The 27065-nt window shown below is 39.1% G+C and overlaps 1 protein-coding gene, 1 long non-coding RNA gene and 1 pseudogene across 4 annotated transcripts; 2 read left to right on the top strand and 1 right to left on the bottom strand.

The window, feature by feature from the left end:
- LOC113653724 overlaps window positions 1-3626 on the top strand; it is a 40534-nt pseudogene extending 36908 nt beyond the window's left edge.
- Window positions 3627-6521: 2895 nt separating this feature from the next.
- Window positions 6522-12407, top strand: lingo4a (leucine rich repeat and Ig domain containing 4a). Its single transcript, XM_027163498.2, has 2 exons — window positions 6522-6886; window positions 9678-12407. Exon 2 carries the CDS (start codon window positions 9690-9692, stop codon window positions 11532-11534), a length of 1845 nt encoding a protein of 614 aa, XP_027019299.2. The 5' UTR covers window positions 6522-6886; window positions 9678-9689; the 3' UTR covers window positions 11535-12407.
- Window positions 12408-18777: 6370 nt separating this feature from the next.
- Window positions 18778-20592, bottom strand: LOC113653718. Of its 3 annotated transcripts, none has more exons than XR_007144059.1 (4): window positions 20464-20592; window positions 19894-20005; window positions 19401-19732; window positions 18778-19281 (listed from the first exon to the last, which is right to left on the bottom strand). It is a non-coding gene; the product is annotated as an uncharacterized LOC113653718 (long non-coding RNA). The 3 variants fall into 3 exon arrangements; XR_007144058.1 differs by lacking the exon at window positions 20464-20592 and adding an exon at window positions 20363-20457; XR_003443144.2 differs by lacking the exon at window positions 19894-20005.
- Between the last annotated feature and the right edge of the window lie 6473 nt (window positions 20593-27065).

The following is a 27065-nucleotide window of genomic DNA, read 5'->3' as shown; positions in this document are numbered from 1 at the left end:
TCATCTAGTAACAGAAGAAGTAGTGGATCCTTGGGTATGTCCATATACAAAATGTCAGCGAGAGTGGAGGATACATAAGTCCATAAGGAAAGTATTCTAGGACATTCCCAGAACATATGCAGTAAGATAAGCCTTATTAATAGATTTGTAATGGATCATCTGGTGCACTAGATTCTTAGAGGCCGTAAAACAATTTCCCCATACAGTGTCCCAGATATACCCTTATTATCTGAACTATTTGGATCACTGAGACATTGCCTATATACCAGAATTTAAGCGGGATCGGACTGATTTATGCTAATGGGAAGTTGTAAATGTTTTCTGTTTATTTAAATGTAAATGCTTTACTGTTGTCATCACTGTTTGTATATATATATTGTCTGGGGTTGTCTCACAAAGCTTTAATACTTTCACTCATACAACCCTTTACTTAATATGTGACCCAAAACCAAGGTGTTACATAAAATGGTGCCTGAACAGGGACCTTCTTGACTTTTTTGGACACAGTGTTGAATATTTAAATCAACAGACTTGTCTGTATTTCCACTTGAGTGGTAATCTCTATGGTTGCCTGCACAAAGCTGTATCACATGTTTAAGAGAAGCAGGTGGGATCATCCAACTGACAACAGATTCATTCGTTTCTCCTACTTTATCTCTCTTTCTCGACCTTTGCTGACTGCCTGTCTTTTAATTTTCTAGGTATGTGAATTGTGCTCGTAATGAAGAAGAACAGAATCTTGTGGCTTTCCAGTATCGAGGAGGTATTCTCTATCGTTGCTGTCAACCCATCAAACCAGGACAAGAACTCTTGATGTGGTACAAAGATGACTATGGAAAAAACCTTGGACTTGCATTTGACTACCTGTGGAAGAAAAAATGCTCCTCAAATGGTTACGTACAATCCTACTTTATATTATAATTAGCTACTAACCTTCTGCCCACGGTGGCTGGTCAATATGAATGCTTCTAACAATGTTTACACTTACATATATAGGGAGTTCCTCTCCATGTAGGGCAAGCAGTGATGTACTCAACTCAGTTTGAGTAACAAACACCAGTCAAACTGGATTCTTGTCTCAAGCTGTGACTTTTCCAGCTTGGTGATTTGATTCAGTTTGGTAATTTGAGAAAGGCTTTAACAGGAAGAGAGGGGGGACCTGCTTAAACAGAGGCTCTGCTGTTTGGTTGACAATATGGAGACTTGAGAGCTACTATTATAGTGATGTTTATGTCAGACTCTAAGAGTTTAGTGACAAAATCCACATAGAAGTTAGTTCAAGGCCTTTAGTGTTCCTCAGTCTGTAGCTGTCTAAGAGCCTTAGAATGAGCACAAACTGAATATTCGTTCATTCATTTTCTACCGCTTATCCGAACTTCTCGGGTCACAGGGAGCCTGTGCCTATCTCAGGCGTCATCGGGCATCAAGGAAGGATACACCCTGGACGGAGTGCCAACCCATCGCAGGGCACACACACACTCTCATTCACTCACACAATCACACACTACGGACAATTTTCCAGAAATGCCAATCAACCTACCATGCATGACTTTTGACCGGGGGAGGAAACCGGAGTACCCGGAGGAAACCCCCGAGGCACGGGGAGAACATGCAAACTCCACACACACAAGGCGGAGGCGGGAATCGACCCCCCAACCCTGGAGGTTGTGTCCCGTAAGCCTTATTCAGCTGATTAGAAAACTCCATGGTTGTATACAGCAGTGTTAGCATAGGGTTTGAAAAGCCACAGTATTTATTACGTTCTGTAATTGTTGTAACTGGAGTCAGTTAAAGCCTAATGAGTTTAGGTTACTAGTGTCAGGAGTACCGATACTTGCACATGCCATTTATACTTATTTTATTCATATTTTATTGTTATGGTCATCAATCATAACGCAAAAAAGCAAAAACAAACAATTAAATAAAATAACAATTAAAAAAAAAGAAGAAGAAGAATATAAAATAGTTTGCTGCAGCTTTTGTGTTTGTTACTTTCAATCCAAGAATCAGTTAAATATGTAATGGGTACAGAGGTGGACAGATGTGTTTGTAGCCAGTTAGAGTAAATTACAGGATTTACAGGGTTATACTCAAGGATTATGAATTGTACTGTATGAACTGTAGACACTGATGTTTCATTCTGTCTCAATAAGTGACTAATACTTTTCATTTTTTAATTCTTCAGAAATGACTGATGCCCGGCTACAACTTTTCTCCTGCTCTTGGTGTCAAACTTCCTACAAATGTCAAATTTACCTTTACAACCACGTAAGGAGGAGCCATTCTGACGAAAATATGCGATTGATGATAAAGAATGACAATGTGGTGCACGCAGGAAGCTCAATCGGTGAGCAAACATGCTCTGATACTCGTCACACTCGCATCATTCAGGAACTGATCCAGAAAGAAAGCAATCACTGCTCAAAATGTGGAAAGGATTTTACTAATCCTGATAGTCTCAAAAAGCATCATCTCCAACAGCATCAGCGCGTTCAAACAGGACAGAAGTCGTATCAATGCTCGCAGTGTTGGAAGAGCTTTAATAAAACGAGTACTCTACAAAAACACCTGCGTGTTCATAAAGGTGAGAAGCCGTATCACTGCTCACAGTGTGGGAAGGGGTTTATACACCCGAGTCGTCTTAAAGATCATGAGCTCATCCATGCCGGGGAGAAGCCGTATCGCTGCTCACAATGTGGGAAAGGTTTTAAAAAGCCGAGTAATCTCAAAGATCATAAGCGGGTTCACACCGGAGAGAAGCCGTTTCACTGCAACCACTGTGGGAAGTGCTTTAATCAGCTGAGCCATCTCAGAACACATCAGCGTATCCATACAGGAGAGAAACCCTATCGGTGTTCAGAGTGTGGGAAGAGTTTTAATCAGCTGAGTCATCTTAAAACACATCAGCGTATTCATACGGGAGAGAAGCCGTTTCACTGCTTACATTGTGGGAAGAGCTTTAATCAACACGGCGACCTTCAAAAACATCAACGCATCCATACGGGAGAGAAGCCGTTTCACTGCACGCAGTGCGGGAAGAGGTTCAATCAGCACGGTGAACTTCAGATACATCAACGTGTTCATACGGGAGAGAAGCCGTATCATTGCTTACAGTGTGGGAAGAGATTTAATCAACAGAGAAACCTGGAGAAACATCAACACGTTCACACAGGGGACAGACCGTATCAGTGCTTACAGTGCGGGAAGAGCTTTAATGAAAAGAGAAATCTTGAAAGACACCAACCCTTCCATACACGAGAGAAGCCCTATGACTGCTTACAGTGTGGGAAGAGCTTCGCATACCAGAGTAATCTCAAGACACACCAGCGCGTTCACACAGGAGAGAAGCCGTATCACTGCTCACAGTGTGCACGCAGATTCACCTATTTCAAGACATTTAAGAAACACAAGTGCACCAACCATGAGTAGTACACCAACCTTTTCATTATCGGGTTAAATTACTGTTTGTCAAATTAGAATTATTAAATAACAGAAAAGCTACTTAATGTTCCTATTACTTTGTATTTTATTTGCATGTTTTCCTCGAGCTATATTACTGGAATGTTGGGTTAAAGTATTGTATTGATTTAATACGTCCATAATGTTATATGTTAAGTTGCTCAAATAAATTGTACTCCTATTTAAACTTATTTTTTATTTATTTTTTTAAATTTCAGTACTATTTCATATACCTTTATGCCATAGTATATTTATATCTTATTTATGGGAGTTTTTAAAAAAAAAAAATTTATACCATTTTCAAAAAAATTAATTTAGACTCTATCATAAAGTATACTTTAGTTTTTGCGAATATTAGTAACTAGATTTGTAACGTTTGTCACGACAAACTTTGATGTTGGCTTTGACAAAGTAAGTATTTGCAAAGGACAGTGTTTTTTGGAGGCGAGTGGACATAAGGATCCGTGTTACATTTGGAGGCAAGTGGACAGAAAGCTAGGGTGCCAAAACATTTGGAGGCAAGTGGAGACAAGCATGTGAGGTCATCTGAATACTCTTGAGGAAGTTCCCCACATTGGGCTGAGTGTTTTGATATATTTTCACATGACATCACATGACGTCATCAGAATACCTGTGAGGAAGTTCCCCTCATTGTTCTGAGTGTTTTGATATGTCACATGTCAACGTTGTAAAAAGTTTTTTAATTTTGCATATTTTGGGGGCGGGGCTGCGGGACAACCGAAATGCCAGTCGATACACCAATTTAAAACTTTGTTCAGCGTATCACCCTAAAGGAGCTGGCCCAGTTTGGTGTAGATCGAGTTATAAACCTCCAAAATTTATAATGGGAGTCTATGGGAGAAAAGGCCATTTTGAGACCCGGTACCGGAAGTACCGGAACTCGGATCGCTTAGAAAATTAATAACAATATGGCTCGAAAGCCTTAGCAGTTACTCTTGATAATTTTTTGTCTAAGCTTAAATAGGAAAACAGAATGTTGGCTTCTACAAAGCCAACATAATAAACTAAACAGCAAGTGTAATATTTTTACCCGATCGAAAGACTTATTTTGATGAGGTGGCAAAGAGGTGCCACAGGGAGTGTTACTGCCTAAGCTCAGGTTACATTCGTACAGAACTTATAGTGGAACTGGTTCCCTTGTATTTATTAATAATAGGACAGAATACTTTGCATACTTCAAATCAACCCAAGACATTTTTAAGGCAACGAAGTGAAGTCTTCTGCAAAAACCAAGTCAATCACCTGACCTGAATTAAATTGAGCTGCGTTTCACTTTCCGAAGGTAATACTGAAGGCAAAATACCCTAAAAAAACAAGCAGGAAGTGAAAACAGTTGACGTAAAGGCCTTTCAAAGGCTCTTTGAAACACAGATCTTTTAAACCAAGCAAAGGAAATTCTAACATAATCCAGTTGTGTTGTTTGCTTATAGCATAGTAGAGGTATCAAGACCACCCCCTTCCCACACACACACATGCTCTACGACACACACTAGTAACAGATGGAGAGACGTCGAGCCAGTGATCAGAGAAATGAACATTAGTGAATAAATTTACTTTGTGTAAAAGCCAATACTCAACCTTTAATAACCTACAACAGTCTATACAACTGCTGAAATGTTCATGTATTACAATCAGGCATCTTATAGACGTCGCTTTGCATTTTGTATACATTTCAGTGTTTGCTGTATATTATAGACAGAGTGGAAAATAATGTGCTACAAATATCTGTATGTAAATGTGTATACTTGAAGTACTGAAGTTTTAGAAATACAGCATATTTTGCAGCACCATATGGCCTTGAATTTTATTGAATACACACAAACAGAAAACTATATAGTAATGTTTACCGGATTTAACACAAAATTTTTGGAAATACAATTTTTTTAATTGTTCAAGTATGCATATTTTGATAAATAACCGTCACCTGTATGAGTAGGTCCTTTACATTTTTTTAACCCCGACCATTGCAAGCTGCAATTCAGAGACAAGTGCAGGGACAGGAAGTCCCCTCTTATCCTCCTCATTACTTCCTCTACCCTTTTCCTGTCCCTGATTCTGAGAAATGGTGTTAATTCCCACCTAAAACTAATAATTCCCCAATAATTCATTTGGCAAAAGTAGTTCCGGAGAAGGTGGAGTTGATACTAGAGCTGAACCTACAGTGTGCATCTCAATCCTCCCTGATCTCCTGTGGAGACCATTGCTCACCATCCCAAATCATGGCGGTTGCCAAGTTTCAAGCGGAATTTTCCGACACACATTTTCTCATCTACCTGAACGCACTAATTTCATAAAACACCACACCAAGACACTTCAGGGGTTGTGGTATGCATCTGCCACTACCTTTTGCCTGAACACAAACAAGTATTATTGGAAGAGCTTAAGGCCATAAAAATCAAGGCTTGTTATCGGTGTAACGAGTCCCACAATGACTTGTCCAACTCTGTGGTCCTGGTTCCCGAGGCAGATCTGTGTGGGCTTTTGGAAAGTCATGCAGTGTATAAATTGGGCACAAACCCAGTGTCATGCATCAATTGTTAGGTGCATCTCATTTTTTATTTAATACTGGACTTGCCTAAAGGATATGATCAGATATTCTTGACTGTAGTACTGGGAGAAAATTGACTCCACTCTATTTGGTTTAGACCAATTTGGCGTCCACCCTCTTGGGTTATTCAGAGCCCCAGACACGTTCCAACAAATCTTGAACAGAATCCCATGCCCATACAGTATGTGTTCTTTATTCCACTGCCTACTGTCAGTGAATTCTACTTAAAAAATAAGAGTAATCAAAGGTGTAGGTGTGACACAATGAGACACTCATTTTCTGTCCCCATGCTGTTTTATGTTTAGGTCTACTCCTATAAAAAATTGTAAGATAATTAAGAATGGATATGAGATTTGAAGATACTAAATATTTTAACAATCCCCGTGCTTTAACTTGATTTTATTCTTTACATAACTGCTCTTCCTTCTGACGCGTAAATTTGGGTGTGTGTTTATTTAAATCCACAGATTTGGCAGGTTCATAGAGACTGCGTATAAATTCCCAGGTGATGTAATGGTCGTATTCTGCAGGCCTGTTTATTACGAATGCATGCATGTATAAATAGCTATTTGCTTTTAAAAAAATGTGATCTGAAATGAATACTGTGCTAGAAGTCAGATTTCTGTGTGGTGAGCACGCGCTCCGGTGCGCAAACTCTTGGACCGTTTTGCGCTCTCTCCATCACGGTGCTTCAAAAGTCGTGCATCTCCGGGAGTCCACGCGCTTTCACACGTTTTGACGCGTCATCAGAGAAAAAAAAAGCAATAAGCGAGAGAACACGAGCCACGGAAAGTGTCGGAGTTTTGCACGAGTGGTTTACAGGGACAATTTTTCAAGACAGTCGATGCTTATTCCTGGGTAAGTTGCAAAAAAAATCATTATTGTCGGAACAGTTTGTTCACGTATGCAATATCCTTACGTTTATTGACAGTTTGTTTACTTATTAATGTGATTTTAGCCTCGTTTCATAGAGGTTAGGACTTTATTTAGATGATGAATAAAAAAAGAAGGTGTATGCAAAGTTGTGCCTGTATTAAACTAGGTAAATATATCACAGCTGTATTCCTGGGAACACTTGGTATTAATAAAAGTGTATAAAAGTAAATAAAAGTAAACTGAAGATAAAATGAGCTTTTATTGAAGAATAAAGCCTGTTTTTCCTTTCAGGCAAAAGAAATAAAAAAGGTTATTAGTTCAGTCTAACTTTGTTGCCTGTAAACAGCACCTTTAGCATGAATTGGTTTCACTTGGAGAATTTAAATCAGTTTTTATTTTATTTTCTTGTCTCCTTTCTTGTTAAAACTTTATGAGTAGCCAAACCACCTACTTACATTGTGTATGGATCTGTGAGTTTTATTTCACTTAGATATATAGTTTTTAAACACATCTTTATAAGAGCTTTTGCCTTTGTACAGTATCTATCTATCTATCTATCTATCTATCTATCTATCTATCTATCTATCTATCTATCTATCTATCTATCTATCTATCTATCTGTCTGTCTGTCTGTCTGTCTGTCTGTCTTTGTACAGTATCTATCTATCTATCTATCTGTCTGTCTGTCTTTGTACAGTATCTATCTATCTATCTATCTATCTATCTATCTATCTATCTATCTATCTATCTATCTATCTATCTATCTATCTATCTATCTGTCTGTCTGTCTGTCTGTCTGTCTTTGTACAGTATCTATCTATCTATCTATCTATCTATCTATCTATCTATCTATCTATCTATCTATCTATCTATCTATCTATCTATGTCTGTACAGTATCTATCTATCTATCTATCTATCTATCTATCTATCTATCTATCTATCTATCTATCTATCTATCTATCTATCTATCTATCTATCTATCTGTCTGTTTGTCTGTCTGTCTGTCTGTCTTTGTACAGTATCTATCTATCTATCTATCTATCTATCTATCTATCTATCTATCTATCTATCTATCTATCTATCTATCTATCTATCTATCTATCTATCCAAATTATTGATTATTGGTTATTTAAATGAGTGCCTAAATCGAATGGGTTTCATTTTAAACCACAAGAACTCCTAACCTAATGTATTCTATCACTGAAACGCAAAATATTACTTTACACATAAAAAATAATTAGCAAATAAATCCATACTAATAGGAAATCTTTCTTTTTGTTTAATGGATTCCTGGATACAAAAAGTTTAATAATCACTTAACCACTTGTTCCTGTGGTCACAAATGTCAACTCCTTTTTATTCAGTCTGCAACAAGAACTAAAATAAATCTCAATATTCCCATCCAAAACTGTGTAAATTGTGTTAAATATCTATTATAACTGTAATCATTGTGTAAAAGTGTATTTAAAGTGATGTTCACACTTAACTCAGAATCTAGTTGAAACTTTTAAAATGATAAAAGTATTTTTGTATTTCAAATACAAGAATTTAAAAGGTTGTTCAACCTAACTAGAATTTAGCTTTAAAATTCTATATTTTTATCATTTAGTTTTTGCTTAGTTTTGTGTTAGCCTGCTGAAAATGTATTCTAGCTAAAGTTATTTAATGGGAAAATGTGCCTGAAATTGTAATAATAATAATAATAATAATAATAATAATAATAATAATAATAATAATAATAAAAGCAGTATTTTTTGCACTGTTGAGTTAAACAATGTTAAGTTGCTCTATTTTCAGGTGGGGCATATTAATTAAAATCATTTGCAGTGTTGGAATTAAAATATTTTAAATTTGTCATTCAGTACCAGAAACCTAATATAATTGTTTAGAATTGTAGGACTTACTCAGTATGGAGTGTTTAGTATGGAACTGAATACTTTAGGTGTGTGTGTGTGGGGCTTTAATTATTATTATTATTATTATTATTAATATTATTATTATTATTATTATTATTATTATTATTATTGTTGTTGTTGTTGTTGTTGTTGTTGTTGTTGTTGAATGCATTTGTATTCATGTAAACCTAACAGTTTTGTGCATGCAAATATTAATAATTTAATAAACACACACACACACACACACACACACACACACACACACACACACACACACACATACACACACACACAAACAAACAAACAAACACACACACAACCACACACACACACACACACTGCTGCCATGCTTGCCTAAGTATTAGATAACTGCCAAGCTGCCAACACACAGTTACGGAAAAGTAACTGCTTGAGTCCCGGACTCTCACACAGAGATCCTCGCCTGATCCCAATCTTACACCTGCTACACTTGACAAACAAACCCAAGGGGTTGAGCTGCTGGTGTAAACAAGAAAATGACTTTTGGAAACATCAAATTTGCTAAAAATAAAATGCTGTTATGCATCTACTTTCAGATTCCATAGCAATGTGTGTAATTCTGTGAATGGCCAAATGAAATGACATATAGTAGCAGAATACACATCTCCCAAGGGTCTCAAAGAGAGTTAATGGTCCTGTTTAAGGGCACATGAGTGGCAGCACACCCAGTCTAACAAACCTTATAGTCACAGTTTTATACTAGCATATTTCTTTATTCAATTGTAAAACTAAAGGACAGTAAAGAATAAATTGTGATGATTGTGATTATTTTGGAAACAACCAAATCACAACCAAATTTTGGAACAATAATCACTGGTTTCCACTGTTGTCGTTGTAGGTTGAACTCCAGATGTTTGGGGAAGCTGCTGATTTGTGGATGGTGTTTTGGTGGGTGGCACAACTGTGCATAGTAGGTGTGTCAGTAGAAGAAATCCCACCTTGGTCATGCCCTCAGAATTGTGAGTGCTTAAATGAGCTTCTCAAGGTCAACTGCTCCTCGTGTCACTTAAACTCCGTACCGGAGGGTATCCATAAGAACACAAAATACCTCAGTCTGGCCAATAATCAGCTGAATACACTTAGAAAACATCAGTTCTCTGAGCTGGAACAGCTTGAGGAATTGGATTTGAGTGAAAACATGCTGACAGTGATTGAAGTGCAAGCATTCTCTGGCCTGCAAAACCTTCTCATTCTGAGGATTTCCCGAAATCGGCTGAAGATCATTCTGGTCGGAGTGTTCTCTGGACTTCAGAGTCTCCGTCTGCTGGACATTAGTAAAAATGAAATCCTTGTCTTTCTCAATGACATGTTTTATGAGATGCCATCTCTACAGAAGTTGGCAGTGAATGAGAATGATCTTGTGTTCATCTCAAACCATGCCTTCAGTGGCCTACTATACCTTCAGGAACTTAACCTGGATGGCTATAACCTTACTTCAGTACCAACTGAGGCACTGTCACAGCTTCCCAGGCTAGTGAGGCTGCATTTCTGTTACACTGGTCTCACAGTGCTACCCAACAATTCATTTAGAAAGCTGACTCAGCTCAGGGAGCTGACATTGACCCACTGGAATAGACTGGATACACTCTTACCTAATAGCTTAATTGGACTCAACCTTACTTCTCTGACACTCAGCAACTGTAACCTGAGCTCTGTTCCATATACGTCTTTCCGCCATCTGGCCTATCTGCTATACTTGGACCTGTCTTACAACCCTATCACCTCTATCCAGCCAAATTTGCTCAGAGACCTTATACAGCTCCAAGAGTTCCATTTGGTTGGTGGGAATCTCCAGAGGGTGGAACCTGGTGCTTTCCGTGGCCTTGTCCACATTCGGCTATTCAATGTATCGTTGAATCAACTGTCAACGCTGGTAGAGACTGTGTTCCAATCAGTAGAGACACTTCAGGTGCTTCGGCTGGATGGGAACCCACTTGCTTGTGACTGCCGACTATTTTGGGTCCTGCAGCGTCATATGCATCTACTTACTGATGGACAGCCTCCAAGCTGTACCACACCTATACAGGTGCAGGGTAGAGCATTCCAGGAGTTCACAGAATCTGAGCTTCCAGTGTTGTTTATTTGTAGACAGGCACATATTCTAAATCGCGAGAAACAGGAGGTGCATGTTGATGAAGGCCAAACAGTCCTTTTCCTTTGCCGAGTAGATGGAGACCCTTCCCCCTCTGTCATCTGGGTGAGCCCTCAGCGGACACTAGTGCCCACCACAGGTCGGATCCGTGTGCTGTCCAATGGAACCCTTGAGGTGCGTTATGTACAACTACAAGACAGTGGCATCTATTACTGCTTTGCATCCAACGTGGCAGGGAATGACAGTATATTTGTCAGTCTGTGGGTGCGAAGATTTGTGACTTCCTTATCTCGGAACCGCTCTGCACACTTCTTTCTTGATGGATGGAGCTTTACATCTAACAATCCACCAGTAAACAGCTCATATGATGCCCAGCCTTTTCCGTTTGACTTGAAGACACTGCTGGTGGCAGTAACAATAGGCTTACTGTCATTCCTGAGTTCTGTGGCAGTTTGCTTTATATTTATGTTTTTCTGGAGTCAGAGCAAAGGACAGATCAAACACACAGCCACGATTGACTTTGTACCTCACAGTACAGGAGCAGGATCCGGAGGAGGACGGACCAGGATGGAGACTGGCAGGTTTACCATGAAGCTCATTTGATGCCTGATGCTAGAACAAAAGTGCCTGATGAAGTGTAAAGGAGATGCAAAAAAAAAAAGTTCATATGAATGCAACAAGCCATAACAAAAACACAAAAACATGGTCTTCACATGTTGGATGGATATAGTAATGATCAAGGGAGTATGAGCAAATGCAAGAAGTTTGGTTGAAACCTCTGCTTCTTTTTTGAAAAGCATGGTCCCCCACCTGCACTGCAAAAGCTCTGAAAATGACAGCTGTGTAAGAAAAACTAAGATTTATCACAGAAAGCAGACATAAGAATGTATTGTGGGTATGAATGAGCATATGCAATTATGCATTATGCACAGCATGAGCGCATGTGAGGAAACAATCAATTCACAATTTTACAAAATTTATGAACAATTAAGTGTGGTTATAGGTTTGAATGTACAGACATGCATGCATGTTATTATAATAATAATAATAAAAAGGGATATTTTCTTTTTTAGTGAATTACTGATATCAACTGATGCAGTGTAGAGCATATGATATTATGACATGCCATTTAGTATATACTGAGATAAAGATAGATTAAAATAAATGTATTTTATTAGTAAAGATTAAAATAAATAAAATGTACCTTCAGAATTTATTACCTACAGTATGGAGATGAAATAAAGCTTTGACTGAAAGATTTCATGATTGTAATGATTAGCTGTCTAGGGCTCTAACCTGAATGAATAATGGATTTCATAGTCAGTGTTGGTTATTTAAGATTTTGTTATTTTGTTTTTGCTCTAAAATTATACAAGAAATGTATCAAGGACCTTGTATGAGCAATTTGAAGTCTTTGCACATTAGGAATATTAGGATCTGGGGAATTTGAAAGCCAATTAAACACCTAGAACTCTTTGTCTTGTTTCTCATACCATTCTTTAACACATTTCACTGTGTGGCAAGGCACATTATCCTGCTAAAAGGAACCATTGCCAGTAGGGAATACTGTTGTCACAAAGGGGTGTACATGGTCAGATGCAATGTTTCATACGTGGCATGTCTCAAAATAACATGCACATTTATGCCAGGACACAAGGTTTCCTAGCAGAACATTTCAGAGTATGACGCTGTCTTTGGCAGCTTGCCTTCTTCCCAGAGCGCATCCAGGTGCCATCTCTTCTGAAGGTAAGCAATGCACATGCAATCAGCCATCCACATGCTGTAAAAGTAAGCATGATTCATCACACCAAGCCAAGTTTTTCCATTGCTCCATGGACCATGTCCATTTTAGGTGCTTTTGTTGGTGAACATGGGTCAGCATGGGCACTCTAACTGGTCTGCAGCCAAGGAGCTCCATACTCAGCAAGCTGCTATACACAGTCACTCTCACTCACTCATTTTCTACCGCTTTATCGCTATTTAACTACCTCGGGTCACGGGGAGCCTGTGCCTATCTCAGGCGTCATCGGGCATCGAGGCAGGATACACCCTGGACAGAGTGCCAACCTATCGCAGGGCACACAAACACTCTCATTCACTCACACAATCCGGACAATTTTCCAGAGATGCCAATCAACCTAACATGCATGTCTTTGGACCGGGGGAGGAAACCGGAGTACACGGAGGAAACCCCTGAGGCACGGAGAGAACTTGCAAACTCCACACACACAAGGCGGAGGCGGGAATCGAACCCCAACCTTAGCTAACCACTAAGCCACCGTGCCCCCCGCTATACACAGTCAATTCAATTAAATTTGATTTATTTGTATAGCGCTTTTAACAATTCCCATTGGCTCAATGCAGCTTTACAGAAGTATGGAAACAAAAGAGAGAGAGATAGAAAATAAATACTACTACTACTACTACTACTACTACTACTACTACTACTACTACTACTAATAATAATAATAATAATAATAAGAAATAAGGATAAACATAAATAAATGAACGTTCGATTCCGATCGAACGGGGTTCGATGGGGGTTCGATTCCCGTAGATCGGATAAGCGGTAGAAAATGAATGAATGAATGAATGAATGAATGAATGCCATTTACTTGTTTAATTACCCATATAATGGATGCTGTTACTGAGTTGACCACTAGTCGGGAATGTTCCACTACATCTGTTTGACCTAAACTGAAAAGATATGTAAAGGAACTGAAACTCTCCACCTTGTACCACCTTGAAACTCTACCACTGAAACTCTCCACCTTGTACCATACTATAATTGGGTGGAGTCACTATCTCTCAAGGTACATGGAAGACATACACTTCTTCTTTGTCCTAGAAGCCCTGGGGTTGTTTGGGGGCTGTAACAGACCTCTACTGGCTGCCCAAATGACTGAAGTCACTGGCTTATAACTGGCCAGAGACAATGGAATGAGCATGAAGATGGTAAATTGGTGTCAGGTTTGGGATCAGTGGGGTACAAGCAAGAGCATAGATAATATGAAATAGTGACATTAATTGATGTAGGGATGATGTCCCATTAAACTTTTCTTGGGGTTAATTGATTTGTTTTTAATAGATTCAAGGTTCTTGAAGTCAGTATACACAGTGAAAGGGTTTTCAACAAGCAGTTCTTTGTTACCTATAATTTCTTTATGTAGAGATCTGTTACATTGTTAGATCAGGGTGTTTTAAAAGAAGGGAATGAGATCACTTTAGAAGCTTGGCTTTGTTGGAAGTAATGAGGTAGGGAGTTGGTATAAATTAAGTTAATATCAATGAAGGATATAACAATTTTTCTGAGAAATTCTTTCAGCACATCAGAAAATAATGTCAATGTCAAGAAAGTATATCTCTCACCAAATTAGCCCCTACTTTTTACATTTACATAATATTTACAATAATTTATTTTGCAAACATCTTCATCCTTACATGACAGACAGAACAAAATGTCAGTTTTCCATCAAATTACCAAAAACAAATGGAAGAGACTCATCATTCGACCAAAGAATACAAGTAAAAGAAGGCAATAATATCAGTCTGGCAGGTGGGGGCAGGCTTTAGCAGGTTTCTGCTGTGGGTGTGTAGGGAAATGAGCAAATTAAATGGGCTACAACTGTCACTAATTTTACCTTTCCCATTTAATTTGTGACTTTCCCTGATCATTTCTGTAGGAAAGCCGATGTGTCTTTACTGAAATACTGGGTACTGTAAGAAAAAAAAATGCGTAGTGTAAAAAATAAGACGATGATGTTGAAGATCTTAATAAAGAACAATAAGTTTATTCCAGCATAGCAGTGACAAAATACATCATGTACTTTGGGTTCATCGGAGTCAATAAGAACCCAGAGCAAATTCTGCTCAAGCCTTATATACAGTTTTCCCTTTTGGTAATTTAAATGAAGTTCCGCTTTGAATGTGTATTGAGTGTAAGAACTGAATGTCTCCCAAATGGCTGGGCTACACCTTGTTGTCTAGCTGATGTCTTTAAATGTTAATCATGGTCACGTACACCTTGTCTTGGTATTGTTACAATTGCTAGCACCCAAGTGGTCACTTCAAATGGTAATCGCGGCCATGTAGACCTTGGCTTGGTATTGTTATCAACCAAGTGGTCACTTTAAATGGTAATCACAGTCACGTAGACCCTTTGTTTGTGGTGATCCCTAATGTCCTGCTGCCGTCCCCCATATTTATAACTGAATCACATTTATACGTTTAGAGTCCTAAACCTATTACCTTATGATACTTCTTAGGAATGAGCTCTTTTAAGATGTGTACCTTGGAGTGGAATTTGGGTGCAATTTCTGTAATTTCTTACAGTCCCCCCTTTGATGCTTTTGGCCCTGAAGCATCACATCACTTCCTTAATACAGATTACACCTCCCATTTTTGGGTCGGTGTCCAGTGTCGGTGAAGCCCTGCCTTAGAAATGAGAAAGATGCATACACAAACAGCAGTTTTGAAGGTTACATCCCAAATCAGATCAGAATAGGCAATAACCAAATCACCACCATGCATTTGTTTAGTCAAAACATTAGTTTTTCCTACAAGAAAAAATTGTTGAGCTTTGACAATATGGTCATCCTTTCTTTGCATTATGACATAATGACTAACATATTCTATAATAACATTATATATTTTGGTAACTCAAAATCAAATTTTGGTACATCTTCCTCAAAGACTAATTGTCTGCTGGATTCAATGACAATGTATGTAGAGTGAAATTAACATAAGGACAGTAATATTTTCCTATGAACCAAGCTGTTTCTGGAATCATACAAAGTAAAGTAACCTTAATCGGACAAAGTGTTATCATGTGGTTATCATTAACAAAGATAGAAAAGTGATCATGAGTTGTGGTGACATGTTTTCCTGTGTGAAACTATTACTCTTGTAAAATTATTGTGAACATGTTAGATCGATTTCACAAGCCTCATAATTAGTGTGGGGTCCCCACATAATGGTTGTTTTTCCAAGGCATCAAACTTGCAAATAAAACCAATGTAGTTTTGTCACAGCGTTCTATGTCCATTCTCCTGATGGTAACTGTGTGATAAACCTAAAAGTCCTTAAAGTCCATTCTTTAATACATTATTCTGTAATATTCCCAAATTGTCCATGCATAGAATCCTTTCAAATAATTCTTCAAATCCTTTCCAACCGTTGAATTTACTAAAAGATGTTCTCTGAGGAGTTGATTAACTGGTTGCAACAGCACTATGATACTACAGGAATGCTGTTGTCAAGAAGACCTTATACATTCCTGTTACACTGTTCATCTCGGTCTGGAGATCATGCTGTAAGGTTCACCAAGACAGGAACATGGATCCATTGTAGATAAGCACTTTGGGACAGCGTTGGGCACTGCTGTCACAAGAGCTGCCTTTCTTGTCCATCCCCACATCTATTTCTTTTTGACCTGAAAAACACTTGAAAACATAATGAGTTTACCCCCCCCTTTTAAACACAGCACACAAAAAACATTACAAACACATACAACATAAAAACACTTGAAAACATAATGAATTTATACCCCTTTTTTTTTAATACAGCACACAGAAAAAAAAATACAAACACATAAACCATAAACTTGCATATTTACATGGCCCTGATGACTGCCATCAATTTTTTATGATATTAATGGATCTATGTGGAATGATCTCTTACCAGGTTGACGGTTTTTAGTTTTGTGACGTGAATCTTTGCATAGTCTATCCCATTGAGCAGACCATGGGCCCTCATTTTGCCCATTCTGACCCATGTCCACAGCTAAAAGTCCCTACAATGGGCATGTGATCAACAGAAATGGACCATGGAGTAACGGAAGAAGTTGGCCTTGTCTGATGACTCGTTTTTGTTTACATCATATGAACACTTGTGACCTTGTTGGGAAGAGATTGGACCAGGATGACCTATGGAATAAAAGCAAGTCAGCAGTGGCAGTGTGGTGCTCTGGAAAATGTTCTGCTGGTTTTGGCATTCATGTAGATGTTACTTTGACACATACCAGAACCTAAATATTGTTGCAGACCTTCATGGCAATGGTATATACTCATGGCCATGGTCTGTTTCAGCACAAATAATGCATCCTGCAAAATGATGAGAAAGAGATCAAAATACTCAAAAGAGACTTCCAAATTACCCAGATCTCAATCTGCAAAATTCTTGAAGATGACTATTCTCCCTATGGGAAACCATCTGTCGGAGAAAATGAAATATCTGTTATTGATCTCAATGTATTTTTATCCAGGTCTATATGTTCCTAGTGTAATTCATTCCGCTGTACTCAAAAGCCCATGTATGTTCTCTGTTATCAAGAATAAAAGCCTGTAACAAAGGAACCTTAAAGTACTGATCGTTCCAGTCATGTGGATTTGTCTTAATTAACTTATATCTGTCTTAATTATCAGCCCTGTTCTTGGTAAAAGGAAATATATTCTCTTGTCAGACCTGCAGCTACTCCACCAGGGCAGAAATAAACAAGGACAATGACATCTATATTTCTGAGCTCTGTAGAACTTTGTACAAGACTCTCACTTACAATTTTTACATTTACATGACATTTACATTTTTTGCCTTAAAAGGTACCACAGCTATTTAAAAAGAACAAGTTTTCCATTGAATTATCATAAACAAATAACAGACACACAACCACGCACAAGGATTTCTCAAAATGCTGAAGTTGTACAACCACAAGACACTTTTAACCATTAATATTCCATTAATATTGTCATTCTTGGTAAATAGAAGCAAAGAAGACCGAAAATGTCTTTATTGTTTAAATTTTGATCTGCACTAAGGGATTTGAAGTAATTGCAAATACAACATACATTTATCTTTGTTAAATATACATACATATTGTTGTATGAAGGAAAGTATATGTATTCCTAATAATATTACAAAATAAAGCAAATATTTTCACAGGATAATTCTCCCATGAAGCGTGGGGGACAGTGGCTTAGTGGTTAGCATGTTTGCCTCACACCTCCAGGGTTGGGGGTTCGAATCCCGCCTCCTCCTTGTGTGTGGAGTTTGCATGTTCTCCCCGTGCCTCGGGGGTTTCCTCCGGGTACTCCGGTTTCCTTCCCGGTCCAAAGACATGCATGGTAGGTTGATTGGCATCTCTGGAAAATTGTCCGTAGTGTGTGAGTGTGTGAGTGAATGAGAGTGTGTGTGTGCTCTGCGATGGGTTGGCACTCTGTCCAGGGTGTATCCTGCCTCGATGCCCGATGACACCTGAGATAGGCACAGGCTCCCTGTGACCCGAGAAGTTCAGATAAGCGATAGAAAATTAATGAATGAATGATTCTTCCATGCATAAAATTTAGTTTTGCAAAACACAACCTCATTTCATTAATATCTAAAATATTAAGACTGATTACAATATCTATATTAAAACTCAGACTGGTTAGGTGCTGGATGATGACACCCAAATGACACTCAATAAAAACCCCTGTAATTTTGAAACCTAATGAACCAATGTTTCACTTTTGTATGACTCTCTGTGTACTGTATGAATGTCTGCCAAATGGCAAAAATGTAAATGTAAATGAGGATGATGTTCAATTCTGAGTCTGGTCCTCTCAAGGTTTCTTCCTCATATCATCTCAGGGAGTTTTTCCTTGCCTCCTTAGATGTTAGAGACAAATAGTAACTTTTAATTTAGAAGTTTATAAGAAATATTTGTCCTATCTATTTTTAGGATAATTATAGTTTCAACATGGTGGTGGAAAGGATTATAGTGATATTTGAATCCTAGTCAACATGTTAGCTTAATTGTAAGGGTTGTTATATGAAATATTGTCTATACAATTCACAAAATATAAGCATGATATTGGGGTTAAATCACAATTACTTTATTTGTTTTTACAATATATTTATTATAATTACAGATTTATCACATTCCCACCACATTCAGGTTTACATGATAGTAGAATTAGAACTACTGTGACCAAAGAAATGACAAAGAGTAACAGTAACCACATCAGATAATTTTGGCCACTTTAACGCTATGAAAGGACGAAACATATCAATGTTTTTTGTTGTCCTAAAGGAAGATATTCTCAAATAGATTTTTTTTAACCAGAAAGCAAAGACAAAATAATTATAAGTACATAATGCATTTTGTACATGGATTTCAAAGAATATATATTTAAACAACACCTTTCCCAATTTTCTGTGCATCAGAAATTCTTTTTCCACACTACAAGAGCATAAAATAATATTTCCACTTGAATAAACCAGACCTAAACACACTGCAAACCCAGTTCTGGTGAGATTGTTGTATTGTATTTTGCTCATATTCTTCTTGGCGATGACTGTGCATCCTATGGAACGCCTAAAATTGGAGAAAATATATTTGTCATTCATCATAGTATATGATTTTATTGACATCTTAAAGATGATCTATAAAAACAGCAACATTCAAACTGAAATATAATTTTTTTTTATACTTACCTTAGTAATAGCAGAAGAAATTAAGCTTCTCTTTGCAGTCTCTGTTCTCCAAATGGTGCGTTTTGTTGTTGAGAGCACCACAGCGGTAGCGTTGATCTGGACATGATGGCAGGGAGACCAATTTCCCCAATGGTTCTCTGCTTACCCAAACCCACTTTCCATTTAGGAAGGTCAGACCAGTCCAGATCCTGTCTGTTTGGGCGTTATTGCTCTCCATTTCAGCCAACTGTAATTTTGTATCAGATGCCATGGATGCCAGGCCAGTGTAATTCATTCTGCAATAGTGAAAAGCTTCTTCCCATGTCTTTTTCTCCTTCACCAAGACTAAAAACCTGTAACATAAGAAAAAACGTTCCAGATAACAGAACTGATCATTCCACCCTTCTGGCATCACTTCAACGCAGTTCTGATTTCCATCATTATTACTCGGCTGGTCGATGTCCCACTGATAATAAGAACTTGGTGTTCGATTAGACCACAGCCAGAGGCTTACATTTGGGCTGGCTCTGTACATCCCAATCCAAGTATAGTTTTTCCCTATGAGTTCATGGATCCTGTGGTTTTCCTGATCAGTAGTGACTACAGCCAGATCCTTGTAGTGTAGTCTGCAGAACAACAGAGCATCAGTCCAGTTCTTGGCAATGGAAACATTAATATACTCTCTTGTCAGACCTGATGCCACTCCAAAAAGGAGTATCAGAACAGAGACAAACAAGGATAACATCCTCTCTACTGTCAGGATTCTGGAAGCTCTAAAACCTTTGAACTGGTCTTTTAACTACAAGTTATACTGTATTTACATGGCATTTGCATGAGTTTCCTTTGCACACACAACTATCCACAAAGGTTCATAAAAAAATCCAGCAATGCTACAAATACAAAGCACAAAGCAGCAATTCTTGAGAAAAAGTCAAAATTTTATGTTACTTTAAATTGTTTTAAATTGAAAACATCAAGGATACCCATTCTTTATATTGTGAAGTTAAGACGCGAACCGAAACTGTGACTTAAAATCTGAGAAATTGGCGAAACTGCGGAACTGAATTAATTAGACGGAGATTACCGAGTGCCATGCCGAGTGACGCGGAAGTGAAAACTCGCATGGCAGGTGCGCGCACATGGAGTCAGAATGCAGTGAGATCTGTAAATGCAATCGCTTCAGTGAGTTGGTGATGCAGATGTAATGCACGAGTACTTTCTGGAAGAAGATTTTGCATGCTCCAGTTGAAGAAATAAACTACTGCGAGTGGCACGCACGAGAGGGAAAACGCATCAGCAAACAATCACCTCAGGGACACTGATGGCATGAAGAAGTCTCAACCTAAAGACTCATTAACACTAAATTCTGTGTTATTTTATTGAAGTTATATACAATATGAAGAATAGTGGTAGAAAAAATGGTAAATGTGTAAATGCACAGTACATAGTTTGTGTTCTTGAAGAAATGCAAAGTGCTTGCATACCACTTGTTTGTTAAAATAACACTTAGAATGTTAATGCTAAGTAGATTTAAGCTAGTATGCAAATGAACAGTTTGCTCGACATTGTGACAGCTTTGTATGGAACAATCTATTTACATAAGGTTTGTTTACAGATAAGTGAATGCCTATTTATTATCATTATTTTATTCATTTTATTTTGCTGTGTTTCCTCTTTTAAGGTTGTCAACCTAATTCACTCTACTTGAGCTGAATTGAACAATCTCTGTGTAGCAAGGTAACAAAGAGGCGCGGGGTTTCTAACCCCATTACAGATTGCCAATAAGCCGTGCTTATTTAAAGGACAGGCGAAAGCGAAGGGCGGCTGGGGTTCTGTTAGCAATTGCCCGTTGCTCGGCTTATTGGCAATCTGTAATGGGGTTAGAGACCCCGCCCCTCTGTGTTACCTTGCTACAGGAAGAACAATACGATTGCAGATAAACAAACAATCAACAATGACACACAAGCATAATCATGTAAAGGACAAAGGCATATATTAGTTCTGTGTAACAAAGCAAAACCAACGTTACTCACCTATCGAGAAGGAAAAAAGAGCCTCGGCGTCTTAAGTAAAGTTGGCCACATATTCACAGATTGGATTGAATTAATACTTGGTGACAGGAAATTGTCCAAGAAAGGAGAACAGATAAATAAAATATCAATGGTAGAAAGGCCAGCTCAAAAGTTGTTTTTTCTATTAGAAGAATCAGAATGAACTGATTCACATGTGGACTTTATATTTCTCCAAACACACAAAGGTTAAAGGTTAAAGAAACATAAATGGAAATTATTACGGGTCGAAGTGACCACTAGGGGATGACCCAGAAACAAGCTTCAATTCAACTTTAAAGCATCAAATCCTCCAAAAACACGAAAAAACCTATTTACCTAGTAAAGTTTATACTCTAAATAATTTTTTAAGCCCACACACAAAGCACAATATGATTCACAGCCTTTATACAATTAGAAATATTTTTTGGACAAAACTGACCTAGGTGGCGCTATACCGGTTTTCCCCTTACCTTTAGACGCGTCTCTTTCTTCACTGGGGTAATATATTCCAACACAAATAATCCACAAAAATCCACACAGGTCCAAGGAATTGAAATCTGTAAGCCTTTTAATCCAAATAAACCGCAAATATTCCGTTAGTGTTCTGAAAACTGGAAACAGATGTGCGCCATCATCTAGTTTTGCCGCTCTAACTCCTAATTGGGATATTCAAAAATTCAAAGTCTACGTCATATTTATAGCCCAGGTCCTAACGGATCAAATAAGCCCTCATTTGAGCCAATTGGTGCTTGTATGGCACAGATAGACGGCTGGGAAGCCAATGGTGGCATGACCTAATTTTTGGGAACCCGCCTTTGACTGACGATTCCAACGGTATGCGCCATGCCTTATCTTCTTTGACTGTGTCTGCGTGAACTGGATGCGCAGAAGAATTCTTGCGTAATGCCTGACCTTTTGTCCCTCTCACAGCTCAGGCCAGACGACCATGGCCGTAGAAAAATATTTTTATTGAAGCCATTTTTGGGTCTTTTGACTTGAAATTTCTTTTGGTGAAAGCCAAGACATGTGGCTATGACTCTCAGTTGTTATTTGGTCCCTAACATGTTCCAGAAAAATAAGATTAATCAGTTTATCAGGTAAACAACCCAGGCGGAAATGAAAACCTGCATTCAAATCCCTGTAACTTTGTGCCAGTAAGGCCTAGAATCAATCTGAAACTAGTTTCTGAAACTAGAGAATCTTCTTTCCAATGACCAGGCTCACCCCTGTGTGTCAAAGTATGTGGGAGCTGTACCACTTTTTGTTGGTTAGGTCATGTAGGCGAAAAACCTGCAAAGGGGGGGGGGCGAGGCATAAAGGGATTAAGAGACATTTATAATTTGGTGGGAGTGTAGCAGACGTATTTGAATATTTTCTTTATTATAAATTTAATTTGTTTAAATAATATATATATATATATATATATATATATACAGTTGTTACATTTTGATATAAATGCGGGACTCTTATTTTGAAAAGCAGCAGTGATACATTACAGTCACAGTCACGGTTGTGTAAAGCATCACTGTTGGAGTTATCAAGGATCAATAAAACTTCATAAAGACCATCAGTTATGTTTTGGTCGTCATTAGGATGGGGTCAGCTAGACTTTATAGTTTGTATTTATTTACATAGATATATAAAAGTGAAATGTTTGCTATTTTAATATTTGTATATTAATTTATTTCACTGACACTGAAAGGCAGGAAATGAATCAGAACTAGATTTGTAAAGTTCGTCGCGACAAACTTTGATGTTGGCTTTGACGGTGCAAGAATTCGCAAAGGCCGGTGCATTTTGGAGGCGAGTGGACAGAAAGATTGTGAAAGCTACTGGAACGCTAGAGTGCCAATACTATTGGAGGTGAGCGGACATGAGCATGTGATGTGATCCGAATACCCATGAGGTAGTTCCCCTCATTGTGCTGAGTGTTTTGATATGTCACATGTCCATGTTGTGCAAATTTTTGATATCGCTTGTTTTGGGGGCGGGGCTACACGTGACGTCACGTGACGTGACCAGAATATCCGTGGGGCAGTTCCCCTCAATGTGCTGAGTGTTTGGATATGTCACATTTCCATGTTGTGCAAATTTTTGATTTCGCTTGTTTTGGGGGCAGGGTTACACGTGACCTCACGTGACGTAACGTGACGTGACTAGAATACCTGTGGGGCAGTTTGCCTCATTGTGCTGTGTGTTTTGATATGTCACATGTCCATGTTGTGCAAATTTTTGATTTCACTTGTTTTGGGGACGGGCTACACGTGACGTCACGTGACGTGACCAGAATACCCGTGGGGCAGTTCCCCTCAATGTGCTGAGTGTTTTGATATGTCACATGTCCATGTTGTGCAAATTTTTGATTTCGCTTGTTTTGGGGGCGGGGCTACACGTGACCTCACGTGACGTCACGTGACGTGACCAGAATACCCGTGGGGCAGTTTCCCTCATTGTGCTGAGTGTTTTGATATGTCACATGTCCATGTTGTGCAAATTTTTAATTTTGCTTGTTTTTGGGGCGGGGCTACATGTGACATCACGTGACGTCACGTGACGTGACCATAATACCCGTGGGGCAGTTCCCCTCAATGTGCTGAGTGTTTTGATATGTCACATGTCCATGTTGTGCAAATTTTTAATTTTGCTTGTTTTGGGGGCGGGCTACATGTGACGTCACGTGACGTGAGCAGAATACCCGTGGGGCAGTTCCCCTCAATGTGCTGAGTGTTTTGATATGTCACATGTCCATGTTGTGCAAATTTTTGATTTTGCGTGTTTTGGGGGCGGGGCTACACGTGACGTCACGTGACGTGAGCAGAATACCCGTGGGGCAGTTCCCCTCAATGTGCTGAGTGTTTTGATATGTCACATTTCCATGTTGTGCAAATTTTTGATTTCGCTTGTTTTGGGGGCAGGGTTACACGTGACCTCACGTGACATAACGTGACGTGACCAGAATACCTGTGGGGCAGTTCGCCTCATTGTGCTGTGTGTTTTGATACGTCACATGTCCATGTTGTGCAAATTTTTGATTTCACTTGTTTTGGGGACGGGGCTACACGTGACGTCACGTGACGTGACCAGAATACCCGTGGGGCAGTTCCCCTCAATGTGCTGAGTGTTTTGATATGTCACATGTCCATGTTGTGCAAATTTTTGATTTTGCTTGTTTTGGGGGCGGGGCTACACGTGACCTCACGTGACGTGACCAGAATACCCATGGGGCAGTTCCCCTCAATGTGCTGAGTGTTTTGATATGTCACATGTCCATGTTGTGTAAATTTTTTATTTCGCTTGTTTTGGAGGCGGGGCTACACGTGACGTCACGTGACGTGACCGGAATACCCGTGGGGCAGTTCCCCTCATTGTGCTGAGTGTTTTGATATGTCACATGTCCATGTTGTGCAAATTTTTGATTTTGCTTGTTTTGGGGGCGGGGCTACACGTGACGTCACGTCACGTGACCAGAATACCCATGGGGCAGTTCCCCTCATTGGGCTGAGTGTTTTGATATGTCACATGTCCATGTTGTGTAAATTTTTGATTTCGCTTGTTTTGGGGGCGGGGCTACACGTGACGTCATGAGGTGTCGAGTGACGTCACCAGAATACCCGGTGGGGTGCCAATACTTTTGGCAAAAAGTGGCTACTGAGTGTTTGGACATTTCATGTCAATACTGCAGTCATTATGGGATTCTACTTATTATACTGCATAGAACATTACATGCAATTCTTAATGTTGGATGTATTGTGTGTGTGAGAGCTTAGAGGACTTTTCGGAATTCCCTATTCAAGTCTATGGGATGTTCGATCGTCGACTACGGGAAAACCGAAAATTCCGTCGGAACTACAAAATAAAAACTTTGTCCGGAGTAAGGTCCTAAAGAACCTGTCTGAGTACGGTGTAAATCGCTCGAAAACTTGCCGAGTTACAAACCTTAAAAGTTTATAATGGAAGTCTATGGGAAAAAAGGCCACTTTGAGCTTCCGTACCGGGAATGCCGGAATTCCGATCGCTTAGAAAAATAGAAGCCACAAACTTCAGACCAGGGTCTAAGACATATCCAATTTGGTGCATGTGGCTCGAACGCCCTGGGCCGCATTTTTTTATATAAATTTTTGTCCAAGAATAATAATAATAATAATAATAATAATAATAATAATAATAATAATAATAATAATAAGAAGCTTATAACAGAAATCAGAATGTTGGCTTCTACAAAGCCAACATAATAATAATAACTAGATTTGTAAAGTTCGTCGCGACAAACTTTGATGTTGGCTTTGACGGTGCAAGTATTCGCAAAGGCCGGTGCATTTTGGAGGCGAGTGGACAGAAAGATTGTGAAAGCTACTGGACCGCTAGGGTGCCAATACTTTTGGAGGTGAGTGGACATGAGCATGTGACATGAACCTAATACCCGTGACCATAATACCCGTGGGGCAGTTCCCCTCATTGTGCTGAGTGTTTTGATATGTCACATGTCCATGTTGTGCAAATTTTTAATTTTCACGTGACGTCACGTGACCTCACGTGACGTGACGTGACCAGAATACCCGTGGGGCAGTTCCCCTCATTGTGCTGAGTGTTTTGATATGTCACATGTCCATGTTGTGCAAATTTTTAATTTAGCTTGTTTTTGGGGCGGGGCTACATGTGACATCACGTGACGTCACGTGACGTGAGCATAATACCCGTGGGGCAGTTCTCCTCATTGTGCTGAGTGTTTTGATATGTCACATGTCCATGTTGTGCAAATTTTTAATTTTGCTTGTTTTTGGGGCGGGGCTACATGTGACATTACGTGACGTCACGTGACGTCACCATAATACCCGTGGGGCAGTTCCCCTCATTGTACTGAGTGTTTTGATATGTCACATGTCCATTTTGTGCAAATTTTTAATTTTGCTTGTTTTTGGGGCGGGCTACATGTGACATCACTTGACGTCACGTGACGTGACCAGAATATGTTCTGCAATGTTCCATGTTGTGCAAATTTTTAATTTTCACGTGACCTCACGTGACCAGAATACCCGTGGGGCAGTTCCCCTCATTGTGCTGAGTGTTTTGATATGTCACAAGTCCATGTTGTGCAAATTTCTAATTTTGTTGGTTTTTGGGGCTGGGCTACATGTGACATCACGTGACGTCACGTGACGTGACCATAATACCCGTGGGGCAGTTCCCCTCATTGTGCTGAGTGTTTTGATATGTCACATGTCCATCTTGTGCAAATTTTTAATTTTGCTTGTTTTTGGGGCGGGGCTACATGTGACATCACGTGACGTCACGTGACGTGACCATAATACCCGTGGGGCAGTTCCCCTCATTGTGCTGAGTGTTTTGATATGTCACATGTCCATTTTGTGCAAATTTTTGATTTCACTTGTTTTGGGGGCGGGGCTACACGTGACATTACGTGACTTTACCAGAATACCCGTGGGGCAGTTCCCCTCATTGTGCTGAGTGTTTTGATATGTCACATGTCCATCTTGTGCAAATTTTTGATTTCACTTGTTTTGGGGGCGGGGCTACACGTGACGTTACGTGACTTTACCAGAATACCCATGGGGCAGTTCCCCTCATTGTGCTGAGTGTTTTGATATGTCACATGTCCATGTTGTGCAAATTTTTG

Source organism: Tachysurus fulvidraco, chromosome 10 (genome assembly GCF_022655615.1).
Source record: "Tachysurus fulvidraco isolate hzauxx_2018 chromosome 10, HZAU_PFXX_2.0, whole genome shotgun sequence".
Lineage (NCBI taxonomy): Eukaryota > Metazoa > Chordata > Actinopteri > Siluriformes > Bagridae > Tachysurus > Tachysurus fulvidraco.
Note: the sequence above shows the minus strand (reverse complement) of the source record. Positions and strands in the feature narration are given on the sequence as shown.

Coding starts and splice junctions, on each gene's coding strand:
- lingo4a (XM_027163498.2), top strand. CDS start 9,690: ATGTTTGGGGAAGCTGCTGATTTGTGGATGGTGTTTTGGTGGGTGGCA.